At 46.8% G+C, this 22427-nt stretch overlaps 1 protein-coding gene and 1 long non-coding RNA gene across 4 annotated transcripts in view; one reads left to right on the top strand and one right to left on the bottom strand.

The window, feature by feature from the left end:
- The window catches only part of LOC127579984 (serine/threonine-protein kinase LMTK1-like), a 275547-nt gene that overhangs the window by 55840 nt on the left and 197280 nt on the right, over positions 1-22427 (bottom strand). For 2 of the 3 annotated variants that reach the window (XM_052033106.1, XM_052033105.1), the window contains 3 exons: positions 20620-20764; positions 12176-12255; positions 3726-3844 (listed from right to left, as the gene is read on the bottom strand). In XM_052033106.1, coding sequence (XP_051889066.1) covers positions 3726-3844; positions 12176-12255; positions 20620-20764 — 344 coding nt within the window. Of the gene's footprint in view, positions 1-3725; positions 3845-12175; positions 12256-12378; positions 12491-20619; positions 20765-22427 lie in introns of those variants that run through there. The other variant, XM_052033107.1, reaches the window with a different exon arrangement.
- On the top strand, positions 2077-5764 carry LOC127579986 (uncharacterized). Its single transcript, XR_007957755.1, has 3 exons — positions 2077-2139; positions 2572-2715; positions 5668-5764. It is a non-coding gene; the product is annotated as an uncharacterized LOC127579986 (long non-coding RNA).

The following is a 22427-nucleotide window of genomic DNA, read 5'->3' as shown; positions in this document are numbered from 1 at the left end:
ACCAGGAACACCAGGGTTCCTGTGTCAGGAAGGGATGAACAGATGAGTCTCCTTACTCTTGGGAAATGGAGCTGAGGGATCTAATAGAGATCACCGAAATGACGAAGGGTTTCGATTGAGTGGATACAGAGATAGAGAGACAGCAGAAGCTGGGAGCTGGATAAACAAACAACCTGCTGGAGGAACTCAGTGGGTCCTGATGCAGGGTTTCGACCCGAAACATCGGCAATTCCTCCCCACCACCACCCCCCCCCGCCAACAGATGCTGCTCGACCTGCCGAGTTCCTCCAACAGAGTGTTTGATGCTGTTGGATACATCCATACTGTTTCCATTTGCAGAGATAAGCAAAACCAAAGGATGCTCATGTAAGACACTCACCAAGAAATCAATGGGGAATTCAGAAGAATCTCCTTTACAGTGGAGTAAAGATGTGGGGCTCATTCCCACAGGGAGTGGTTGAAGTGAATGTTGTTGATCATTACAGAGGAGGCTGGATAAGCGAATAAGGGAGGAGGGAAAGGAGGCTTGTGGTGATAGATTTGGACGAGGAAAGACGGAAGGAGGCTCCAGTGGAAAATAAAAGCTGGCACAGGCCAGTTGGGCTGATTGGCCTGCTTTCATGCTATATGTCCAATGTAATTCTATGGCCCACCCAATCCCCTTCCTCAAGCCTCCATGTGTTTCCCCCGTCCCTTCCCCCAATTCCTACCCTTCTTCCTCATCAAGTCTGGGGAGTTCTTGGGATACTCTGAGCAGCCTCAGTGGAGAGCAGTTCCCATCCCACCGTTAGTCCATCGGAGCCTTCAGGCAAGGCCCACAAGCTCTTCCCAGCAAACCAGGGAGGACCGGGAAATCAAATGACTCGGTTGAGGGTGGAAGATGTTGGGAATTTCCTTGACTCTTGGGTTGCTGGTGTGATGTTCCTCTGGTCTGACAGCAGGCGGATCAGGGCAGGTGCTCTCGATGTGCTATTGTTCAGCCCATGCACTCACCACATCCGGAGTGTGTCAGTTAACACTGTCCCTCACGGGGCTCACGCGGGATCCCCTCCCTCTGCCCCCATCTTTCACCATGGTCAGAAAGACACCAAATCCAGCATTCATTCCATGCAGTACAGACAATTCCAAACCACCTCCTTCAATAAGGCCTCCTCTTTATACCTTGAACTTAATGCCAATTTGTTACAATTACAATGCAATACGTAATTCTTAAAAAATCTATATTTCAGTGGGTAACAATATGCCTCCTGCCTTTACAACACCAGAAGAGCCAGCTCACTACTTGGTCATGTGCCAATGATGTATCAGGAGCAGTGGGCGTCAACATTGCTAGCAACATCAGTAAATTATTTTGAAATCCAAAGATTCTTTCTGTTCGACCCATTTTACTCAATGTGGTTGGAATCTCTTCTACTGCTTGGAGATTTTAAGTGCAACTGCCTTCCGGATTATGGAGCATTTACTGTGGCTCTCCACCCTGCACACAGTCCCTTGTCCCCAACACCTCCATCCCCAACCCCTTTACTTTGCTCACGCATATTAAGGTGCTATCTGCGTCTTCAGGTCAACAATCTTCAAACAAAAACCTTTTCCCTCTTTACCTCTAGTCTCCCCATACCCACGATCCCTTCTCCTCTCCCTATGTACCTGATCAGTTTAGTACTGGTTCAGGTTTCCTTGTTCTGTCTGAGTTCCGTCTCATTGGCTTTGCTCTCACGACGTGGGGCTTCACTTCCTCTGCTGCTCTCTCCCAATTGATTGCAAGGAGTTATGCCGACGAAGTGCTCAAATCAATAGCCGCAGACTGCATCCTCCTGGCCACGAGCTGAATGCAGCTCCCATTCTGGCTGCGTCTTCACTTGTCAAAAAGCTCTGACGTGTTCTGGGCAATGAAGTGGATGCAGGCAGCATAAAATGTGCAGCTTTTGAAGCTGCCTTAATTAAATGCTGCGCTGAGCTGCTTCACAGAGCTGCTTAGTACAGAGCCACCCAGCACAATAGGAGCAAATAGCTAGTGAATCTCTGGGACTGTCTACCCTGGAGGCTTGTGGAGGGGAGATCACTGCAGGTGACTAAAGAGGAGATAGATACATTTTTGAAAGATCAGCGAATTGAGGGCTGTGTGGAACCGGCACAGAGGTAAGAGTTGAGGCCTGGCACAGATTGTATTGAATAGTGGGGCAGGCTTGAGGGGCCAAGCGGTTCCTAATTTGGCCTTTATAGCAAAAGGGTTGAAGTATAAAAGGAAGGGTCAACAAACAATCTGCTGGGTGAACTCAGCAGGTCGAGCCGCATCTGTGGAGGGAAAGGAATTGTCTGTGTTTTGGGTCGAAACCCTGCATCAGGAGTGTCTTGATCTTTGGCCCCCCCACCGATGCTGATCGACCCGCTGAGTTCCTCCAGCAGATTGTGTGTTGCTCCAGATTCCAGCATTCACAGTCTCTTGTGCCTCTCATTAATTCTGAATATGAACTGTGGTAATATCATTTAAAAATGTAGAAAATTACACCAGTAATTTCATGCAGAGTTTCCCCATGTTAAATTCTACTGAACTGTACATCTTTATTGCAGGCACCAAACTAAGTTTTTCACTGTATCTTGGTACATATAACAATGATAAACCAATACCACCCTGAAGAAAAAAAACTATGATGCTGGAGGAACTCAGCAGGCCAGGAAGCATCCGTGGAGAAAAGCAAGCAGTCAACGTTTCAGGTCAGGACCCTTCTTCAGAACTGAAGATAGGAAAAGGGGAAGCCCAATATATAGGAGGGAAAAGCAGAGCAGTGATAGGTGGACAAAAGAGGGGAGACGGGGTGGGCACAGGGTGGTGATAGGTAGATGCAGGTAAGAGATAGTGATGGGCAGGTGCGGGGGAGGAGGGGAGAGCAGATCCACTGGGGGATGGGTCAAAGGTAAAGAGAGAGAGAAAGAAGATATAGAAAAGAGAGATAGGCTAGGAAAAGGAAGAAAAGAAGAAGCATCGTTTGGCGGGGGGGGGGGGTGGGGGGAAGGGGGGTGGGGATTACTTAAAGTGGGAAAATTCAATGTTCACGCTGTTAGGCTGCAAGATTCCAAGACGGAAAATGAGGTGCTGTTCCTCCAGTTTGCGCTTGGAATTCTCCTGGAGGAGGCCGAAGACTGACACATCTGTGATAGTGTGGGAGGGGGAGTTGAAGTGACCGCCAACTGGGAGACGCAGATCGCGGTTACGGACGGAGCGCAGCTGTTCTGTGAAATGGTCGCCTAGTCTGTGTTTGGTCTCGCCAATGTAGAGGAGGCCACACTTGGAGCACCGAATGCAGTAGATGATATTAAGGGAGGTGCAGGACTCAGTCCTTTGTTTCTCTACCAATACCACCCTGTTGGCCGAGGAAACTTGCCGAATCAGCAAATGGGGGCAGCAGGTCCCCAGGGCCTCAGTGTGTGATGAGTCATCTGTTCGCTGACCAACCTAGATGTTCTTAGTGTCCCAAGTGATGGAGGGGCAAGACTACTCTACCATTTTATTACTGAGCAGTAACTGGTTAAAGTAGCAACTGGGTAGCTATTGGCTGAAGTCACATTTGAGGGAGGGTTGGCTTGGGTGATGCACACTACAGTCAAACAGCCAGCCAACACTTACAACCAGAGCAGGAAAGGCCAGTTGGAAAAGGGTCACTGGCTTCAGAAAGGGAGGCCAAGAGTGGCTTAGACTGTATGAGTGGAATAAGGAGGCAGCACACCTGTAGGGCTGGGCTTCCTCCAGGAATCGCATCTGATCCTGAATGCTGGCCCCGACTTTTAACTCCTTCACCACCACGTGGCAAGAATTCAGGCTGATGTTCACTTCACCAAGAAACACCTGAAACACATTGGAACGAAAGGTTTGCAATAAGTCTCCGTAACATCACACATTCCCTGGCCACCCTGTTTCCGAAGTGGACGGCAAACCTTTATTCCATTTACCCTCCTGAGTTAACACAATCCAAAGAAGCACAGCTTCAGTCAGATACCTTTAAATCAAAAGCCACATCCTGAGAAATGTTCTCTTGCTTCTGGCAAGGCAGTGTGTATGAAGGTCCTTTTTAATGGGCTGATTGGGTTTGAAACAGTTCCGGTAATCGATATACCCTGGGACTTTAACAGGGGCCGCTTGGACAAGCATTTGACCAGCGGGCCCACAGATTGAATTCACCAAAGGCTGTTTCATTGCTTCAGGTGCATCCTTTAGTATTCAAAACCAAGAAACAAAAGTACTAAAGCAAAACACTGCAGGTTACCGGGATCTAAAACATTAACCATTTCACCGGTGGAAAGAAAATACACCAGGCCCATCACCAGGGCTGAGTACGTACAAACAGTTCAAAGCCCACACACCTCCTGATCCACCACACTCCCTCTCTGTCTGGCTGGCTTATTATACTGTCATTCTTACATGTAACAGCCTTAAACTTTTGTGTGATCTGTCAGGTAAACACAGCAGGATTTGTGTCACTAGTGTAACTACAGCCCATTAGTGGGGCAGGGAATCTCTGCAGGCATTGTCTGGATTTCCACACTTTAACTGCACCTGTGTGTACTCCAGGTTTTGTCTGCAGTAAGGGCAAGCAGAGCTGTCTCACGTTAGTGAATGGCAAGGTACTTGGGTGAATGGCAAGGTACTTGGCAGTGTGGAGGAGCAGAGGGATCTGGGGGTTCATATTCACAGTTCATTGAAAGTTGCCTCACAGGTGGAAAGAGCAGTTAAGAAGGCCAATGGGATGTTGGCTTTCATAAGTCGCGGGATTGAGTTTAAGAGCCGCGAGGTGATGATGCAGCTTTACAAAACTCTAGTTAGGCCACACTTAGAGTACTGTGTTCAGTTCTGGTCGCCTCATTATAGGAAGGATGTGGAGGCATTGGAGAGGATGCAGAGGAGATTTACCAGGATGCTGCCTGGATTGGAGAGTATTGAATATGAGGAGATGCTTAAGGTGCTAGGGCTTTATTCACTGGAAAGGAGGAGGATGAGAGGAGACATGATAGAGGTATATAAAATATTGAGAGGAATAGATAGTGTAGACAGTCAGCGCCTCCTTCCCAGGGCACCAATGCTCAAGACAAGAAGTCATGGCTTTAAGGTTATGGGTGGGATGTTCAGGGGAGATGTCAGGGGGAGGTTTTTCACCCAGAGAGTGGTTGGTGCATGGAATGCACTGCCTGGGGTGGTGGTGGAGGCAGATACATTGAACAGGTTCAAGAGCTTGTTGGATAGGCATATGGAGGAACGTGAGATAGAGGGATATGCGGGAGGAAGGGGTTAGATAGTGTGAGGGTGGTCTGATGGACGGCACAACACGGTGGGCCGAAGGGCCTGTTTTGTGCTGTATGGTTCTATGGTTTCTATGGTTCTCCCTCGTAAGTCCCGCCCTGGGACAGCAAGGGAACAGAAGGTGGAGGAGGCACCCTAGTTAAACGCAAATTTTCTTTTCCAAAGGATACCTTTAGCAGCTGTTTTAGTGTATCTTCATCTCGAGAGGGGAAGGGTTTCAGATTTCTGAAAGCATCTTTGATAGCATCTTTGGAAGCCTCCCTGTGAGTCAAAGCTTTGTGAACAGTGTGAGCTTGTTATCGGGTATAACAACACTGTGCTACCGATCTCCTGGCTTCTCAAACCACTTATTGTCATACAATTCTTCTTCTCAGGCAGTCCCTTAGGATCGAACATGACTTGTTTCCAACACACATAAAAGAAACTCCGCAAGTGCAGAAGACAAGGTCAGACCATTTTGATTCAGCCAGATACGAAAAGGTGAGGCGGCCCCTTTAAGTTACAAATGGAAACAGTATACCTTACCAACCCCTACAATGTCTGCTGTAGGATATCCTACAATAACCAGTGTGGAGATATACCCCATGTATACTATATGTAATAAAAATATGACATATGAGAGGGCAAAAGTTTAAAGGAGATGTGCAGGACCATTTTGCACTACAATGGACTTTTTTTTTGTTCTGATTGTGTTCCTTCTTGTATAATTTTGTATAATTTATGTTTAATTTATGATTTTCTTGTGGGTGTTGTGTATCTGATGCTGTCTGTCTGTGATGCTGCTGCAAGTAAGTTTTTCATTGCACCTGTGCGTACATGTACTTGTGCACATGACAATAAACTCGACTTTGACTTCGGGTTTGAGGGTAAGTTTTTTACACAGAGAGGGGTAGGTCCTGGGAATGTGTGACCAGAGAGGTGGTGGAAGCAGACACAACAGTGGTATTTAAGAGGCATTTAGGCAGGCACATGAATATGCAGGGAATGGAGGGATATGGATCATTTGCAGGCAAATAGGTTTAGTTTAAATTGGCATCATGGTCAACACACCCATCGTGGGCTGAAGGGGCTGCTCCTGTGCTGGACTGTCCCGTGTTCTACATGTGGAGTCCCACGTGGATGTGCTACAAACGTGTGTGGAAGAATGTGTGTGTTGGCAATACCCTGCTGTGAATATTTTATTATAAACGTGTACGGTAGCTCAGTGGTTATGTAGTTGGACTGTGACCTAAAGGCCCCATATTGATCAGGAGACCTAGGTTTAACTTCCACTGTGGTAGCTGGGAAACGAAATTAAATAAACGTTGAAGTAAAAAGCTGGTGTCAGTAATGGAGATAATGAAATTAGTGGATTATTGTATATCCACACCTGGGCCACTGATGCCAATTAAAGAAGGAAATGCTCTGCTGTTTGTGATATATGTAAATGATCAGGATGAAAACGTAGATGGGTGGGTTAGTAAGTTTGCAGATGATACAAAGATTAGTGGTGTTGTGGATAGTGTAGAAGACTGGCAAAGGAGCCAGTAGGATATACATCACTTGCGGGTATGGGCGGAGAAGTGGCAGATGGAGTTCAACCCGGCCAAATGTGAAGTGTTGCACCCTGGGAGATCAAATGTAAAGGTACAGTATGCAGTTAATGGCAAGACCCTTAACAGTGCTGATGTGCAGAGGGATCTTGGGGTCCAAGTCCATAGCTCCCTGAAAGTGGCTACACAGGTTGTTAAGGTGATAAAGAAGGCATACGGCATGTTTGCCTTTATTAGTCGAGGCACTGAGTTCAAGAATTGGAAAGTTATGTTGCAGCTTTATAAAACTTTAGTTGGGCTGCATCTGGAGTATTGCATTCAATTCTGGTCGCCCCATTACAGGAAGGATGTGAAGGCTTTGGAGAGGGTGCGGAGGAGGTTTACCTGCATGCTGCCTGCATTAGAGGGAATGTGCTATAAGGAGAGGTTGCACAAACTTGGGTTGTTTTCTCTGGAGCAGTGGAGGCTGAGGGGAGACCTGATAGAAGTTTATAAGATTATGAGAGGCATAGATAGAGTAGACAACCAGAATCTTTTAGCCTGGGTTGAAATGTCTAATACCAAAGGGCATGCTTTTAAGGTGAGGGGGGGAAAGTTCAAAGGAGATGAGCAGGACAAGTTTTTTACACAGGGAGTGGTGGGTGCCTGGAATGTGCTGCCAGGGGTGGTGGTGGAGGCAGATACCACAGAGGCGTTTAAGAGGCTCTTAGATAGGAGCATAAATATGCATGAAATGGAGGGATATGGACATGGTGTAGGCAGAAGGCATTAGTTTAGTTGGACATTTGATTCCTAATTTAGTTAGTTTGGCACAACATCATGGGCTGAAGGGCCTGTTCCTGTGCTGTCCTGTTCTATGTTCTATGTTCTAGCTGTCCTTACCCTGTCTGGCCTATATGTGACTCCAGACTCAGAGTAACATGGGTGATGCACAACTGCCCTCTGAAATGTCCCAGTGAGCAGCTGGAGATCAGGGATCCATCCTGTGAACGAATGTTCTGCTGAAGAGTCACTGACCCTAAACATTGACGCTGCTTCTCTCTCCACAGATGCTGCCTGATCTGCTGGGTATCCACATTTTCAGATTTTATTCAGAAAAAACATTGTGTGCAACACCTCTGCTTATCTAACTTTATCTGCATTTAACAAAACTTTAGTTTCCCGGAGAACTGGTTTCCTGTCCCAGAGTTTCCCTGGAGCAATCTAAACCTCCACAACAGCTGAAACCATTGTGCTATTGTCATCAGTAATATCTCCTCCCTTCCCACACACCTGCTTCCCCGGACTTAAAGGGAGTGGGAGTCTGGCACCTTAAAACAAGCTCAAAAATTACTTCAGAAATCTTCAGAGTGACCCCTTTCTATCACACTTGCCAGCAGGTGATTTAATTCTTCATGTTAACCATTCCAGTTGTACTGTGGCAACTCTGCATCTAGGTGATTGTGGGGGATTAGGTGGGGGGGTGGGGAGTGGGGGGGGGGTTGGTGGTGTTGGAGGAAGAATAAGGTCAGTTCGACAACTCCAGCTGTGTCATAGTGTCACAGGGAGCAACAGCAATGGAAACACTGAGTCCATGTCAACCATCAAGCACCTGTCTCTACACTAATCCTACCCCAAACCATTTTATTCTCCCCATACCCCTGTTAATCCATCAACTCAAGCCCTCATTTATAGTGGGCCAATTAAGCTACCAACCCACGTCTTTGGATTTGGGAGGAAACCGGAGCACCCAGAGGAAACTCAAAACAGTCACAGCCAGCACGTGCAAACTCCACACAGACAGCACAGGAGGTCAGGGTTGAATCCCGATCTCTGGAGCCATGGGGTGGCCCTTCTACCAGCTGTGTCACTGTGCTGTCCTTGTGTACTTCATTCTCTCTATATTCCTGAATGCACATTAAGCCTCACAAAGCTGCTATTATTAAAAGCTGATCCCATCAGTATCTAATTTATAATTTCTGTTTGAAACATAATGGATGCAATTCTAAGTTTGGCCCACAATGTCTCTGGAATGTGGACTCCAACACCAATCTCAATCTAGCTGCTCAGCAAAGGATTTAATCACCAGGACACCCACTGTAACTGAACCAAAATATCCCTAACAAACAGCACCAAAAGCACAGAGAAACAAAGGACCGCAGATGCTGGAATCTAGACGAAAAACACGATGATGCTGGAGGAACTCAGCAGGCCAGGCAGCATCCGTGAAGAAAAGCAGGCGGTCAATGTTTTGGGTCAGGACCCTTCTTCAGGACTGAAGATAGGAAAAGGGGGAAGCCCAATATATAGGAGGGAAAAGCAGAGCAGTGATAGGTGGACAAAAGAGGGGAGGTGGGGTGGGCACAGGGTGGTGATAGGTAGATGCAGGTAAGAGATAGTGATGGGCAGGTGCGGGGGAGGAGGGGAGAGCAGATCCACCGGGGGATGGGTCAAAGGTATTCATAAGGGGTAAGGTTGGAGTAGGTGAGGGGGGCAGAAAAGTCAAGATGGCCGACGTTGTGCTGACAGTTGGCTATGAGTAGGTCCAGGGAAGGTCACAGGCCCGGTGGGGGAGTCCAGGTGGAAGAGGGAGGGCTGGAGGCAGGAGAACAGGTCACTAGAAGGGGGAAAGGTTCAGAAGGGGTAAGGTTGGAGTAGGTTTCTCTCCTTACCTTTGACCCATCCCCCGGGGGATCTGCTCTCCCCTCCTCCCCCACAACTACCTATCACTATCTCTTACCTGCATCTACCTATCACCACCCTGTGCCCACCCCGCCTCCCCTCTTTTGTCCACCTATCACTGCTCTGCTTTTCCCTCCTATATATTGGGCTTCCCCCTTTTCCTATCTTCAGTCCTGAAGAAGGGTCCTGACCCGAAACATTGACCGGCTGCTCTTCTCCACGGATGTTGCCTGGCCTGCTGAGTTCCTCCAGTATCTTGTTGTTTCTCATCACTGTCATTCCCTTCTCTTTCCCCATAAACCTGTTATCTTGCGCAATCTATCCAATTCCCTTTAGCAGATTACTTTTGAAACAGGTTCCACCATTAGTGGGGCAGCACAGTGGTGAAGCCAGCGAAGCCGCACAGATCCGGTGACCTGGTTTCAATTCTGATCTCTGACGTGTCTGTGCGGTGTTTGCATGGTCTCTTTGCGACTTTGTGGGTTTCCTTCGGGTGCTCCGGTTTCCTCCCCCGTCCCAAAAATGTGCAGGTTGGTAGATTCCTCCGGCATCATCGTGTTTTGCAGCACTAAAAGAATGGTCTGATCCCACTGAGTAGGCACAGGCCCTTGACTCACTAATCACACTTGATAGTAAAATCAGAAAATGCTGGACACAAGAGTTGATGGGAACGTGGGGAGAACATAATAGGATTAGTGCCAGATTGGCAGAAACGGTTGGTAATGGTTGGTGTGGACTTAGACAGTGGGAGGTTCTGTTTCCAAACACTATGACTCATTGATGTGTCAAGAAGATGGGAGGGAAATGCTGGCCTACGTTGGACTTTGGGTGACTGGACCTGAGGCTCTGACCTAACCAGGGCACTGATAGCCTGACCTGAGCTCTAAGCAGCAGCATCCATACATCCCAAAATCTTTGGAGCTCAAAAGTGCAAATCTATTAATTTTCATGGGGGAGAAAATATTTGTACAGATGTGAAGTTCATGCATCTGTGCCTGAGGAGTCTGTCGGTTTTACCCAAGTCAGGAATGCAAAAGAGGGTAGGGTAGGAAGGTTGGCATAAGCTGGCATTAATAAATGGGAAGGAGGAGCAGACCTCTAACGTGACCAAGCTGTTCCTGTCTGTGGTCTGCTTTAAGTGTGATCTTTCCCCTTCCCCTTCCCCAAAAGAACCATAATTAACCAATTCAGGATTTATGTTTGTCTATTCCACTGGAACTGCACATGGATATTCTTTAACAAGGACCGCCTCTTGAAGATGTCCTGGACAACCTTCCCTGCCATCAAGGACACCTTCACGAGGTGGTGCCTCAAGAAGGCGGCGTCCATCATTAAGGACCCTCACCATCCGGGACATGCCCTCGTTACTACCATCGGGGTGTAGGTACAGGAGCCTGAAGACCCACACTCAAAGTTTCAGGAACAGCTTCTTCCCCTTCGCCATCTGATTTCTGAACAGTCCATAAACCCATGAACACTACCTCGTTATTCCTCTTTTGCACTATTTATTTATTTTTGTAAGTTATAGTCATTTTTATGTCTTGCACTGTACTGATGCCACAAAACAACAAATTTCACAACATATGTCAATGATAATAAACCTGATTCTGATTCTGCAGGCTTTAGAAGGCTGTTAAAATAAGATTAAGATTTCTTTATTAGTCACATGTACATCGAAGCACACAGTGAAATGCATCTTTTGCGTAGAGTGTTCTGGGGGCAGCCCGCAAGTGTTGCCACGCTTCCGGCGCCGACATAGCATGCCCACAACTTCCTAACCCGTACGTCTTTGGAATGTGGGAGGAAACCGGAGCACCCGGAGGAAACCCACGCAGACACGGGGAGAACGTACAAACTCCTTACAGACAGCGGCGGGAATTGAACCCGGGTCGCTGGCGCTGTAATAGCGTTACGCTAACGGCTACATTACCGAGCCGTCTGATTTGATGTGCAGTTTGGGGAACAGACAGGAATTCCAAGTATAGTTAAAACAAAGGAATACTCCAGCTAGCAAATTTTCCTGGTCTTATGCAATTGTACACTGCACCTGGAAACTTTTCCTTTTATGGAAAGTGCATCATCAGGAAAAGAAGGTAGAAGATACCGGAAACACTCAGCAGGTCAGACCACATCTGTGCAGAGAGAAAAACAGTTCACGTTTCTCTTTGATGACTAGATAGAAGGTCATTGAACTGAAACAATCTCTCTCCATAGATGCTGCCTGACCTGTTGAGTGTTTCCAGTATCCTCTGTATTTTTTTCAGCTTTCCAGCATCTTCAGTATTTTAGTTTTGTACATTGTCAAGAAGTCCTTTGACTGAGGAAGAGTTGACATGCGATTACTTTCTGCCCTCAGGTAGTTGTCAGCAGGCTTTGCAAACATGAAAGATAAATTCTGCCATAAGGGATAAACCACAAGAGCAGATGTTCAACACTGCAGTTAAATGTTATATTTGCCACACTGACAAGCTGGCAGAACTTGGCCAGCTTCTGATGCCTTCCGCAAGGTCCAATTCGAAGGCCAACCTTCCACTGAAGAGTTGGACTTAGAGCTAAATCAAAGCGAAGTACCCTCTACACTCGCCCACCACGTTTTACTGCACGTGCTGGACTGATGTTTTCAAGTTCTGCGCTGGGTGCAAGGGGAACAGATTAAGCAGCAGCAGGTTTAAAAACAACATTTACTCACCTTTCCAAACCAGCCGATGCCCACTTCCTTCAGGTACAGGAGACTCTGACGGCCTAGGTCTGTCTGGTGAAGGAACTGCCCTGTAAATAGACGCATAAAGGTTATCACCGCAGTCTCCCCTCCACTGGCAATCCTTCCCCAAGCCACACGCCCTCCCTGAACCACAGGTTACAACCCATATTGTGCCACAGCCCAGGGCGTACACGGAGGGAAGAGGGGCACTGCTGGTGTCACTGTCATTTCCACGGGGAGAATCCCGGTGGGTGAGTGGGAGAACAATTTTTGGAAATCAGCTGCTTTCTGGGGAGAGGTGCGATCCCTGTGGTGGCATTTCTCCTTCCTCTGGCACTCCCCACCCCTGTGACTGAATGCAAGAATTCCAGGCACATGCTGATGCGCTGAAAGCAATGAATTCTTTGTCAGTGACTTGCATAAGGGTGGTCAGCTGGTTGCCGGAAAACACAGAACAGTTCCAGCATTCCAGTGACATCAGGCAGCTCCAAGTGAATAAAGATACGTTTGCAAAGCATCAGAACATGCTGATCATTCTCCTCCCACTGCCCAAGGCTTCCACTGGAAAAAACAGGCAGACAAATCACCAGGCTTAAAGAAAAAGGCTTTCTTCAGGATGATCAAGCTGCAGTTTCCAGCTGTGTTCATGTTATATATAGTCATTATTTTATGCATTTGTATGGATCCACAGCAGATATAAAAAATTACAGGGTTGTGCATGCTAACACATATGCAGAGGTTTATAATGTCTGCATATTTATACAACACATTAACATAAAACTACAATGTGCATTGATTAAAAAAGATTAATTAAACGAGCTGGTGGCTCAAGAGTGAGGTCACTCAGGAGAGAGAAGGCTGCAACAGGTCTCAGCAGCAACAGAGGTGTGGGGACAAGAGGGGCTATATTGTGGGACTGTATGTGACTGCATGTGTAAGAGTGTCTGTATCTTCCATGTTGGTAGTATTGTATTCCCACAGCAGCTCTGCAGCCCTCAGCTGTGGGTAAAGGTTAACTGATGAGCTGCAGGGGAATGGATGCTGCCTGCAGAACTATGGCCTCCTATATATTGGGCTTCCCCTTTTCCTATCTTCAATCCTGAAGAAGGGTCCTGACCTGAAACGTTGACCGCCTGCTTTTCTGCACGGATGCTGCCTGGCCTGCTGAGTTCCTTCAGCATCATCGTATTTTTCATGTAGGGGAATGGATGCTGCCTGCAGAGTACGGCCTGCACAGACTCCATCTCTTTGGCAATTCAAATTGTGAACGCAAGAAGCTGCAGAGAGTAGTGGACTCAGCCCAAACATCGTGGGCACACCCCTCCCCACCATCAGAAGTATCTACAGGAGGCGCTGCCTCAAGACGACAACATCCATCATCAAAGATCCCCACCATCTGGGCCATGCCATCTTCTCGCAGCTACCATCGGGCAAAATGTACAGAAGCCTGAAGTCCCACACCACCAGGTTCAAGAACAGCTCCTTCCCTTCAACCATTTACTGTAGCTCTTGAACCAACCTGTAAGGCCCTAATCACTACTTCAGTGTCGCAACACCCTGACCACTTTGCACTACGATGGACTTTGTTCTTTTTGTTCTGTGTTTTTTCTCACATAATTGTGTATTATTTATGTTTAATTTATGTTTTCTTGTGAATGTTGTGCCTCTAATGCTCTGTGCCTGTGATGCTGCTGCAAGTAAGATTTTCACTGCACCTGTGCACACATGGACTTGTACATATGACAATAAACTTGACTTCTTTTGGTGGAGGTGAACGCAGTGAGTGACCTTTACTGCTTATTGTCTGCCTGCACTGCACTTTCTCTGTAACTAACACTTTATTCTGCATTTTGTTATCATTTTCCCTTGGACTACCTCAGTGCACTGTTGTATGAACGGTATGCAAGGCACACTTTTCGGTACATGTGACAATAATAAATCAATTTACCAAGTTTACATGTAAGGAGTGTATTGTGACTCCTTTATTTATGATTCAGTTTATGAATATACCACAGGTATCACTGTTGTAGCAGCCCCTGCTGTCAAATTGAGAATCCTCCACCTTCAATCTGTAGATGCCTCTGTTATTAGCCTTCATAATCAGCACAGTGGTGCAGCAGGTAGTTGGTGGCGTCTCACAGGTCCTCAACCCAGGTTCGATCCTAACCTCAGCGCTGTCTGTGTAGAGTCTGCACATTCTCCCTATGACTGCGTGGGTTTCCCCTGGGTGCTCCACTTTTCTCCTGCTTCCTAAAGAGAATGCCATTTAAGGGGTTATTTGGATACTGTAAATTACCCTGGGGTTGGATGGCTGTTGGGAGAATCTGGGAGGGTGTTGATTGACATGTGAGTGGGTTACAGCAAAATAAGGGAGTGGGGAGGTGAAGGAATTGATGGGGTTGCTCTGTGAGCTGGCAAAGACTCAATGGGTTGAATGGCCTCTTTCTTTGCTGTTAGGAAACGGGTTTGAAGGTCCGGATGATTTACACCTGCTCCTATTTCTCACAAGCAGCAACACCAAAGATTCTAAATTGAAGAAAATGGACCATACAGAGGAAGAAAATCTCTGACAAAGTCATTTGGCTGGAGTTTGTTAGGATGAAGATTCAAAGTGCTTTGTGAAGACACTGGAAATTCTCCTCAATTCAAAGGGAAAAAAATCAAAAACGTTTGTGGCAGCAAATGCTGTGAGATTCAGGGAATTTTGTCGGATAAAGCAAAGAGCACGGCCAACTACTTAACAAATCTCCGGACACAGGAGACTACAGACGCTGAAGTCTGAAGCAATACATCAAAAGCTGGAGGAACTCAGCGGGTCAGGCAGCATCTATCGAGAGAAGTGGATGGTCGATATTTTGGGTCGAGATCCTTCATCTCGATTCATCTGGTCTAGATGAAGGGTCTCGACCTGAAACGTTGACTGTCCGCTTCCCTCCATAGATGCTGCCCGACCTGCTGAGTTCCTCCAGCTTTTTGTGTGCTGCATAACAAATCTTCCCTGGTTTTCTTTGCCATGCTTTGATCTTTTACATTCAACTCAAGAATGTGGGAAGGGGCCTCAGTTTTGTCACTTCTGAAAGACAGCACAGCTGATAGTGAAGCACTCCCTTGTATTGTCCTGGAGCATCAGCCTATGGTCCACAGAATGGGACACAACCCATGCACTCTCACACAGACACTTCAAGCTGAATTCTGCAAAGGGTGTAGCTAAATAGTTAAATAAAAACTAATACAAGTGGAGTTTTACGTTTATAGATTTAACGATTACTACATGGAAAGTGTCAATTGTCTTATCTTTTTGATCAAACATTGGGTACAAGAGTTGGGATGTCACGTTAGAGCTGTCTAAAATATTGGTGAGACTTCGAGCATTGTGTGCTTCCGGTCGCCAGGCTAGAGGAAGGATGTGATTAAGCTAAAGAGTGTGTAGAAAAGATTCACAAAGATTTGCGGAGACCAGAGGGCTTGCGTGATAAGGGAAGAGTGGATGGGCTGGGACTGTTTTCTCTGGAGCGAAGGAGGTTGAGGGGTGACCTTATAGTGGCTTATAAAATCACAAGGGGCATAGATATAGTGGACGGTCACAATTTTTTCCCCAGGGTTGGAAAGTCTAAAACTAGAAGGCATAGGTTTAAGGTGAGAGGGGAAAGATTTAAAGGGGCAAGTTTTGCACACTGAAGGTGGTGGGTATACAGAACGAGCTGCCAGAGGAAGTCGTAGAAGTGGGTACAATTACAACATTTAATAGACGTTTGGACAGGTACACGGATAGAAAAGGTTTAGAGGGACATGGGCCAAATGTAGGCAAATGGGACTAATTCTGGTAGGCACCTTGGTCAGCACGGACAAGTTGGGCTGAAGGGCTTGTTTCTGTGATGCCTCTATAACCAGGAAGCTTTAACTTTTTAAGCTGTCCAATTCAGCCTCTCTATGGTGATGATATGTTAAAAGGCAGAAATTGGTTGTGACAAAAATATCAGCTCCCTTTTCTAGCATCTGTTTGGCGTGCATGCAAGTACTTTCAGTGCTGTGTACAGGAACCACAGGAAGACAGTTAGTGAAGGAGGAATTAGAACAAATGTTCCAGATAATGTCTTAGCAAACCAGTGTTGGTTTAAGCTCTGTAATGATTATTCCCACAGCACACTTCAGACAAAACCTCACAATTACTTCCTTGTAAAGCGCGGTGGCTAAGGTTCATTAAGTGAGCAGGTACCTCAGCGATTTCTCAAGATTCTGTTTTCTTTTCACCACCAAAGCATTAACAGTAATGCTGGCAAAAAATCCAATACCCAAGACTGTGGAGAAGAAGGTAGCCACTGCAGCCTTGGCAAGTGGCCATGCCGAGAGATTCACCTTTCGGTGAAGTGCAAGTGTGCAAGTGGCCTGCCCTTCTGGGACCTCAGTGGGAGGTTGCTAATCAGTCAGTACTCATGTGGGAAGGGACAGCAGCCCAGGACAGTGCACACTTGCGTGGGATGCCCAAAGTTCCTAATTCTTGGCTAAAGCCATAGGCTCTCTGCACCTGGTCACTCCCTGAGGCCCCCATTGATTTTCTTTCCAAGGACAATGTTGCTGATCTATCTGTCCACAGCTCCTGGCCTCGGGTGCTGTCTATGTGGAGTTTGCATGCTCTCCCTGTGACCGGGTGGGTTTCCTCTGGGTGCTCCGGTTTCCTCCCAAATCCCAATGACATGCAGGGTGGTCGGTTAATTGGCTGCTGTAAATTGTCCCTAGTGTGAGGTAGAATCTGGGGGCAGTTGATGGGAATGTGGGGAGAATAAAATGGGATTAATGTAGGATCAGTGTAAGTGATTGGTTAATGGTCAGCACAGACTCGGTGGGCTGAAGGGCCTGTTTCCGTGCTGTGTCTCTCAATGATTCCAAAGTAGGATCATTGTTGGAAAGCTGGAGATAATCTGCTTGGATACATGAGGTTAACACCTCTGGTGAAGCAGGAAGCCAGACAAGATTTGACAAGAGAACCAATTGAAAGAGGGCCTCAGGGTGCAGGTGCCAGTCACAAAGATAGTAGGTGAGCTGATGGGACCAGCAGCAATAGATTTCTCCAGGTGTTGGGGAGGTGGGGTACAAGGGCTGATTGGATTTTCAGAAGGCCTTTGATAAAGTCCAACTTAAAAGATTAGTGGGCAAAATTAAAGTATATGAGGCTGGGGTAACAGACTGGCATGGATTCAAAATCAGTCAAGAGGCAGTAAACATTGAGTAGGAATAAATGTTCTTTCTCAGGAAGGCGGACAGTGAAGAGAGACATACTAGAGCTTTGGCCCCAGCTGGGCACAATATATACCAAGGATCTGGGTGAGGGAACTGAATGCAGTATTTCCATGTAGTTTGCTAAGAACGTGCAACTGGTTGGGATTGAAGCTTTAAGATGGTTTAGATAAGTTGAGTGAGAGGAAAACACATGGCAGATGCAGCATAGATTAGACGGATGTGAAATTATCCACTTTGGTAGGAAAAGAAGGAAGGCTGAATATTATTTAATCAATGATGGATTGGGGAATGTTGATGTACACACGGATCTAGGTGTCCTTGTACACCAATCACTGAAAGCAAAGGTGTAGATGAAGCAAGCAGTCAAGTTGGCAAATGGTATGTTGGCCTTCATAGTAACAAGCTTTGAGTACAAGAGCAGAGATGTCTTATTATAGTTATTTAGGGATTGGTGAGACCACACCTGGAGTTACGTATGTGTGCAGTTTTACTCTCCTTATCTGAGAAAGGATATCCTGGACATAGAGAGGCTGCGACAAAGGTCCATCAGACTGATTCCTGGGACTGTCACTGGAGCAGGGAATGGGTCAACCAGGCCTGAGACACAAGAAATTCTGCAGATGCTGGAATCTGGAACAACACGCACAAGGTGCTGGAGGAACTCAGCAGGTCAGGCAGCATCCATGAAGGGAAGTAAACGGTCGACGTTTCGGGCCGAGACCCTTCATCAGGACTAAGATTCCGTTTATTTCCCTCCAGGGATGCTGCCTGACCTGCTGAGTTCCTCCAGCACTTCTTCTGAATTTACTTGAGCTTAGATGAAATGTACAGGATTTGATCGGCTGGATAAGATATCTTTATTAGTCACATGTACATCGAAACACACAGTGAAATGCATCTTTTGCGTAGAGTGTTCTGGGGGCAGCCCGCAAGTAATGCCACGCTTCTTGCGCCAACATAACATGCCCACAACTTCCTAACCCATACGTCTTTGGAATGTGGGAGGGAACTGGAGCACCCGGAGGAAACCCACGCAGACACGGGGAGAACGTACAAACTCCTTACAGACAATGGCCGGAATTGAACCCAGGTCACCGGCGCTGTAATAGTGTTACACTATGTTTTCCCTGGGTGGGAGGGAGAAGTTCACAGTCCCAGCATACAGGGTAAAACATGTAAATTGGACGTCCAGCTTATCCCTGACCTCTGTGTTTCAACATGTAGCACAGAAGTCTGAGATGCAGTGAAGACCAAGCAGTGAATAGGAACTTGTACTGATCCAGCAATTCCCCGTCTGTGTGGGAAGGCACACTGGCTGGTAATAAAACATTACGGCAAACACCGGGTCATGTTCCAGCTTATCGTGTTTCTTGATCTTAAAAACTTTATCACTTTAAAGTAGGGAGGAGTGGAAGTGGACTGGCTTTGTAGAATGATAACATTTAATATGTTCAGATATGGGGTAAAGGGTGCCCTATGCTGATTAGTTCAGGCGACATTCCTTTCAAACACTAGTCAGTCCCTGAGACACGGGGCTATGGACAACCAAACCCTCTTTCCTCCACATTCCAACACAACCTACACTTTTTACTTCCTTTTTTTATTGGCAACCTGCAGTCCTCCTTTTAGCAACAAGCTTCGATTCTGTCTGTGTGATGCTGTTGGGAACTGGGCTCTGAACTTGCAGGCAGTGGTTGTCTACCTGCTGCCCGAGCGAGGTGGGCTGGTGCACAGACCCACAGGGAAAGGGGCAGGGCAGCTTCACAACCAGCTGGTCTATCCAAGTGAAGAGACTGATCTCTCCAGGTCATTATCCTGGGTCTCAGGTTTATATTATTGTTGAAGTCAATGTGTGTGTGTGTGTGTGTGTGTGTGCGTGCGTGCGTGCGTGCGTGCGTGTTTATGAGGGGATGTGTGTGTGTGTATTTGGGTGTGTGTGTATGCTTGATTGTGTTTGTGTGCGTAGGAGGGGATGTGTGTGTGTGTGTGTGTGTGTGTGTATGTGGGTGTGTGTGTATGCTTGATTGTGTTTGTGTGTGTGGGAGGGGATATGTGTGTGTGTGGGAGGGGACGTGTGTGTGTGGAAGGAGATGTGTGTGTGTATGTGGGAGGGGATGTGTGTATGTTTGATTGTGTGTGTGTGTGTGGGGGGGGGGGTGTGTATAGTGTGTGTGTTTGTGCAAATCTATGTGTCTTACAGCCAGTGAATGCACAGTTCACCCACAAGTGCCCTGCATATTGACAAGTGTGCCTGTGGCTGCAGGTTAGCACTTGCACATGTGTGTACTCTGAAACAGAGACACAGTCTCCAGTGAGGAGGAGTCAGCAACACTGTCACTATGCTGAGAGCCGCCAAGTCGGAATAGCCCAGGAATACTGGGGACTTGGATTGAAAGGAAGTGCCAACTTGTGCTTAGGGCACAGGGAGTTTGTGTTAGATCACTGGTCAAAGAACCACGTGGGAGCCACAGACACAGCCGTCAGCAGGGGAACTTGGAAGGCAGATGAAGAAACTTAATTCAGTTAATTAAATAAGTCCAGCCATCAATGACGGTGAAACGTCTGGATTGATGTAAAACAAAATCTGTTTTGGCCGGCACAGTAGCACAGCTAGTACAGCTGCTGCTCCACAGCGCCAGAGACCCGGGTTCAATCCTAACCTTGGGTGTTGTTTGCAAGCAGTTTGCACATTCTCCCTGTGACTATGTGGGCTTCCTCCCTGTGCTCCAGTTCCCTCTCCCATCTCAGAGACCTGTGGGTTGGTAGCTTAATTGGCCGCTGTAAGTTGCCCCTCGTGCATGTGGTATCAAGTGGTAGAATCTGCAGGAGCTCATAAGAATGCAGGGCAAATAAAAAAATGAGTAATGTAGAATGAGTGTAAATGGGTGACAGATGGTCAGCATGGAAATGGTGGGCCGAAGGGCCTGTTTCCGTGCTGTATGACTCCATGACTCTTGCACCACAGAGTGTACTTCCGAATTCCTCCAAGCAACTCAGGGCTACTAGCCATCATCTAAGATGTTGAGCCTGGCACAGACAGTAAAGTTTGGATACAGGTTATTCATTTGTTCAGCTTCTGGGAACAGGTCATTCACAGTCGGTCAATGAATCTGAGGCGGCTGAAAGCAGTTGCTTGTTTGACAGTCAGACAAGGAGCACTATCCCAAAGAAAGCCCTGCAGTACATCTGCTTACCTGCTCTCGTGGATGGCTGGCTAGACACAGGTAGCGAAACCTCCGTGAGAGGCAGAATGTAAACCTCAGGCCCATTCTGTGACGAGGAGGTGGTGTGGGGTGAGATTTCTCCTGTGTAATCCTCGCCCTCGTTATTTTCAAACTCCTACAGGCAGGAAGAGAACCACATTAGCTTTTGCTTCTGGTTGCACTTGGGAATCCTAGGGTTTTCTGGGGCCATAGGAAATGAGGCAGAAGAAATGCAGTCAAAGGGAGCTTTCGAAAGCATACGGACAATTTATATTCAGAAAAGAAAGTGGAACAGATCCATTGTATAATAATGAGCTAAATACCAGTAAGAAACACGGTATCAGACATGTGTAACTTAAGCTGAAGGCATTTAAGCAGTTTTTGCTAACTAGGAACCAAAGTCTCCTACTTTGCATGCATTCAAATTATTGATATTCAAAGACATTTGTGTTTTGCTGTTTAGGATCTACCTGGCATTGAAGCAACAAAAGTGGCAAAGACAACTTTTTCCAAACCTGCAGCCCAGTTAGACTCTCGTTTCTTTAGGTAACAAACATAAGGGCAAATGGGACCAAGATTCTTGCTCTTGATGCACCAGAGTGACAAGGAACAGAAGGGGGCTGACAGCCTGAGCCATCTCTTCAAACAGAAAGAAAATAACTGAACACAGGTTGACAAGATATTACTGACACAACAAACCAGCAACGGGGTGCTCTTTGGTTAGTGATCTTTAACCATGGAGAGTATCTGCAGCGATGTGTATTGGTATCAGGCTGATAAAGTTCTAAACTGAGAACTTGTTGCTCAGTCATACGCCCAGAGTTGTCACAGAGCTTGTTACCTCTTGGGGAAAAGGAGGGGAAGAGAGAATCTCTTTTGCTGAAACAAAAGTTGTTAATACAAGCGACACATTCAGATACGTTCTTTCCTGACCAGAGCACACAAAATAAGCTTCATCATTATGGTGCGTACGTAATAGATCACAGTGAGACGATACTTCAATAGTCTTATCACGGTGGGGTAGAAGCTGTCCTTGAGCCTGGTGGTATGTGCCCTCAGGCTCCTGTATCTCCGTCAATACTGTTCACTTGAACTACTCCCTGTGAGGCGAGTTCCACATTCCCACCACTCTATGAGTGGAAAAGCTTCTCTGAATTCCCCACTGGATGTCTCGGTGAATGCTTTACACCAACAGCTTCTCAGTCAGCTCCTCCACACAAGTGGAAACACTCTCATTGAGTCATACAGCACAGAGACAGGCCTTTCAGCTCACCAGGTTCATGCCCACTGTCAAGAACCTTCCATGCTAATCCCGTTTACCAGCCCTCTATGCCGTGGCAATTCAAGGGTTCATCTAGGTACGTTTTAAATGTTGTCGAGAGGATTTTCCTCCACCTCCTCTTCAGGTTGTACATTTCAGATGGTAATCACTCTCTGGGTGAAACAAATCCTCCTCAGGTCTTCGCTACACCTCTACCATACACTGTGGCTCTCTAGTTTAAGATACCTCTATTCTGGGGAAGGTTTCCTACTATCAATCTTATTTATACTCCTCATGGTTTTGTACAAGAGCTTCTTCTGCTCCAAGGATTCTCTTTGAATTCACCCCATCAGTAACTTAATCAAGGGAAATCTATATTTTAAATATTATAGGACAGATATTCAATCACTTTTCAAATTTCATTAGGAATTATACAGCCCAGGAAGACACCATTTAACTCACTGTGCCTTTGTGAGTTCTATTACTCTCCCCACCTCCATCACACGATCACTCTCCCCACCCCCATCACTCTCCCTCC

The sequence above is a fragment of the Pristis pectinata genome, chromosome 18 (genome assembly GCF_009764475.1).
Source record: "Pristis pectinata isolate sPriPec2 chromosome 18, sPriPec2.1.pri, whole genome shotgun sequence".
Lineage (NCBI taxonomy): Eukaryota > Metazoa > Chordata > Chondrichthyes > Rhinopristiformes > Pristidae > Pristis > Pristis pectinata.
Note: the sequence above shows the minus strand (reverse complement) of the source record. Positions and strands in the feature narration are given on the sequence as shown.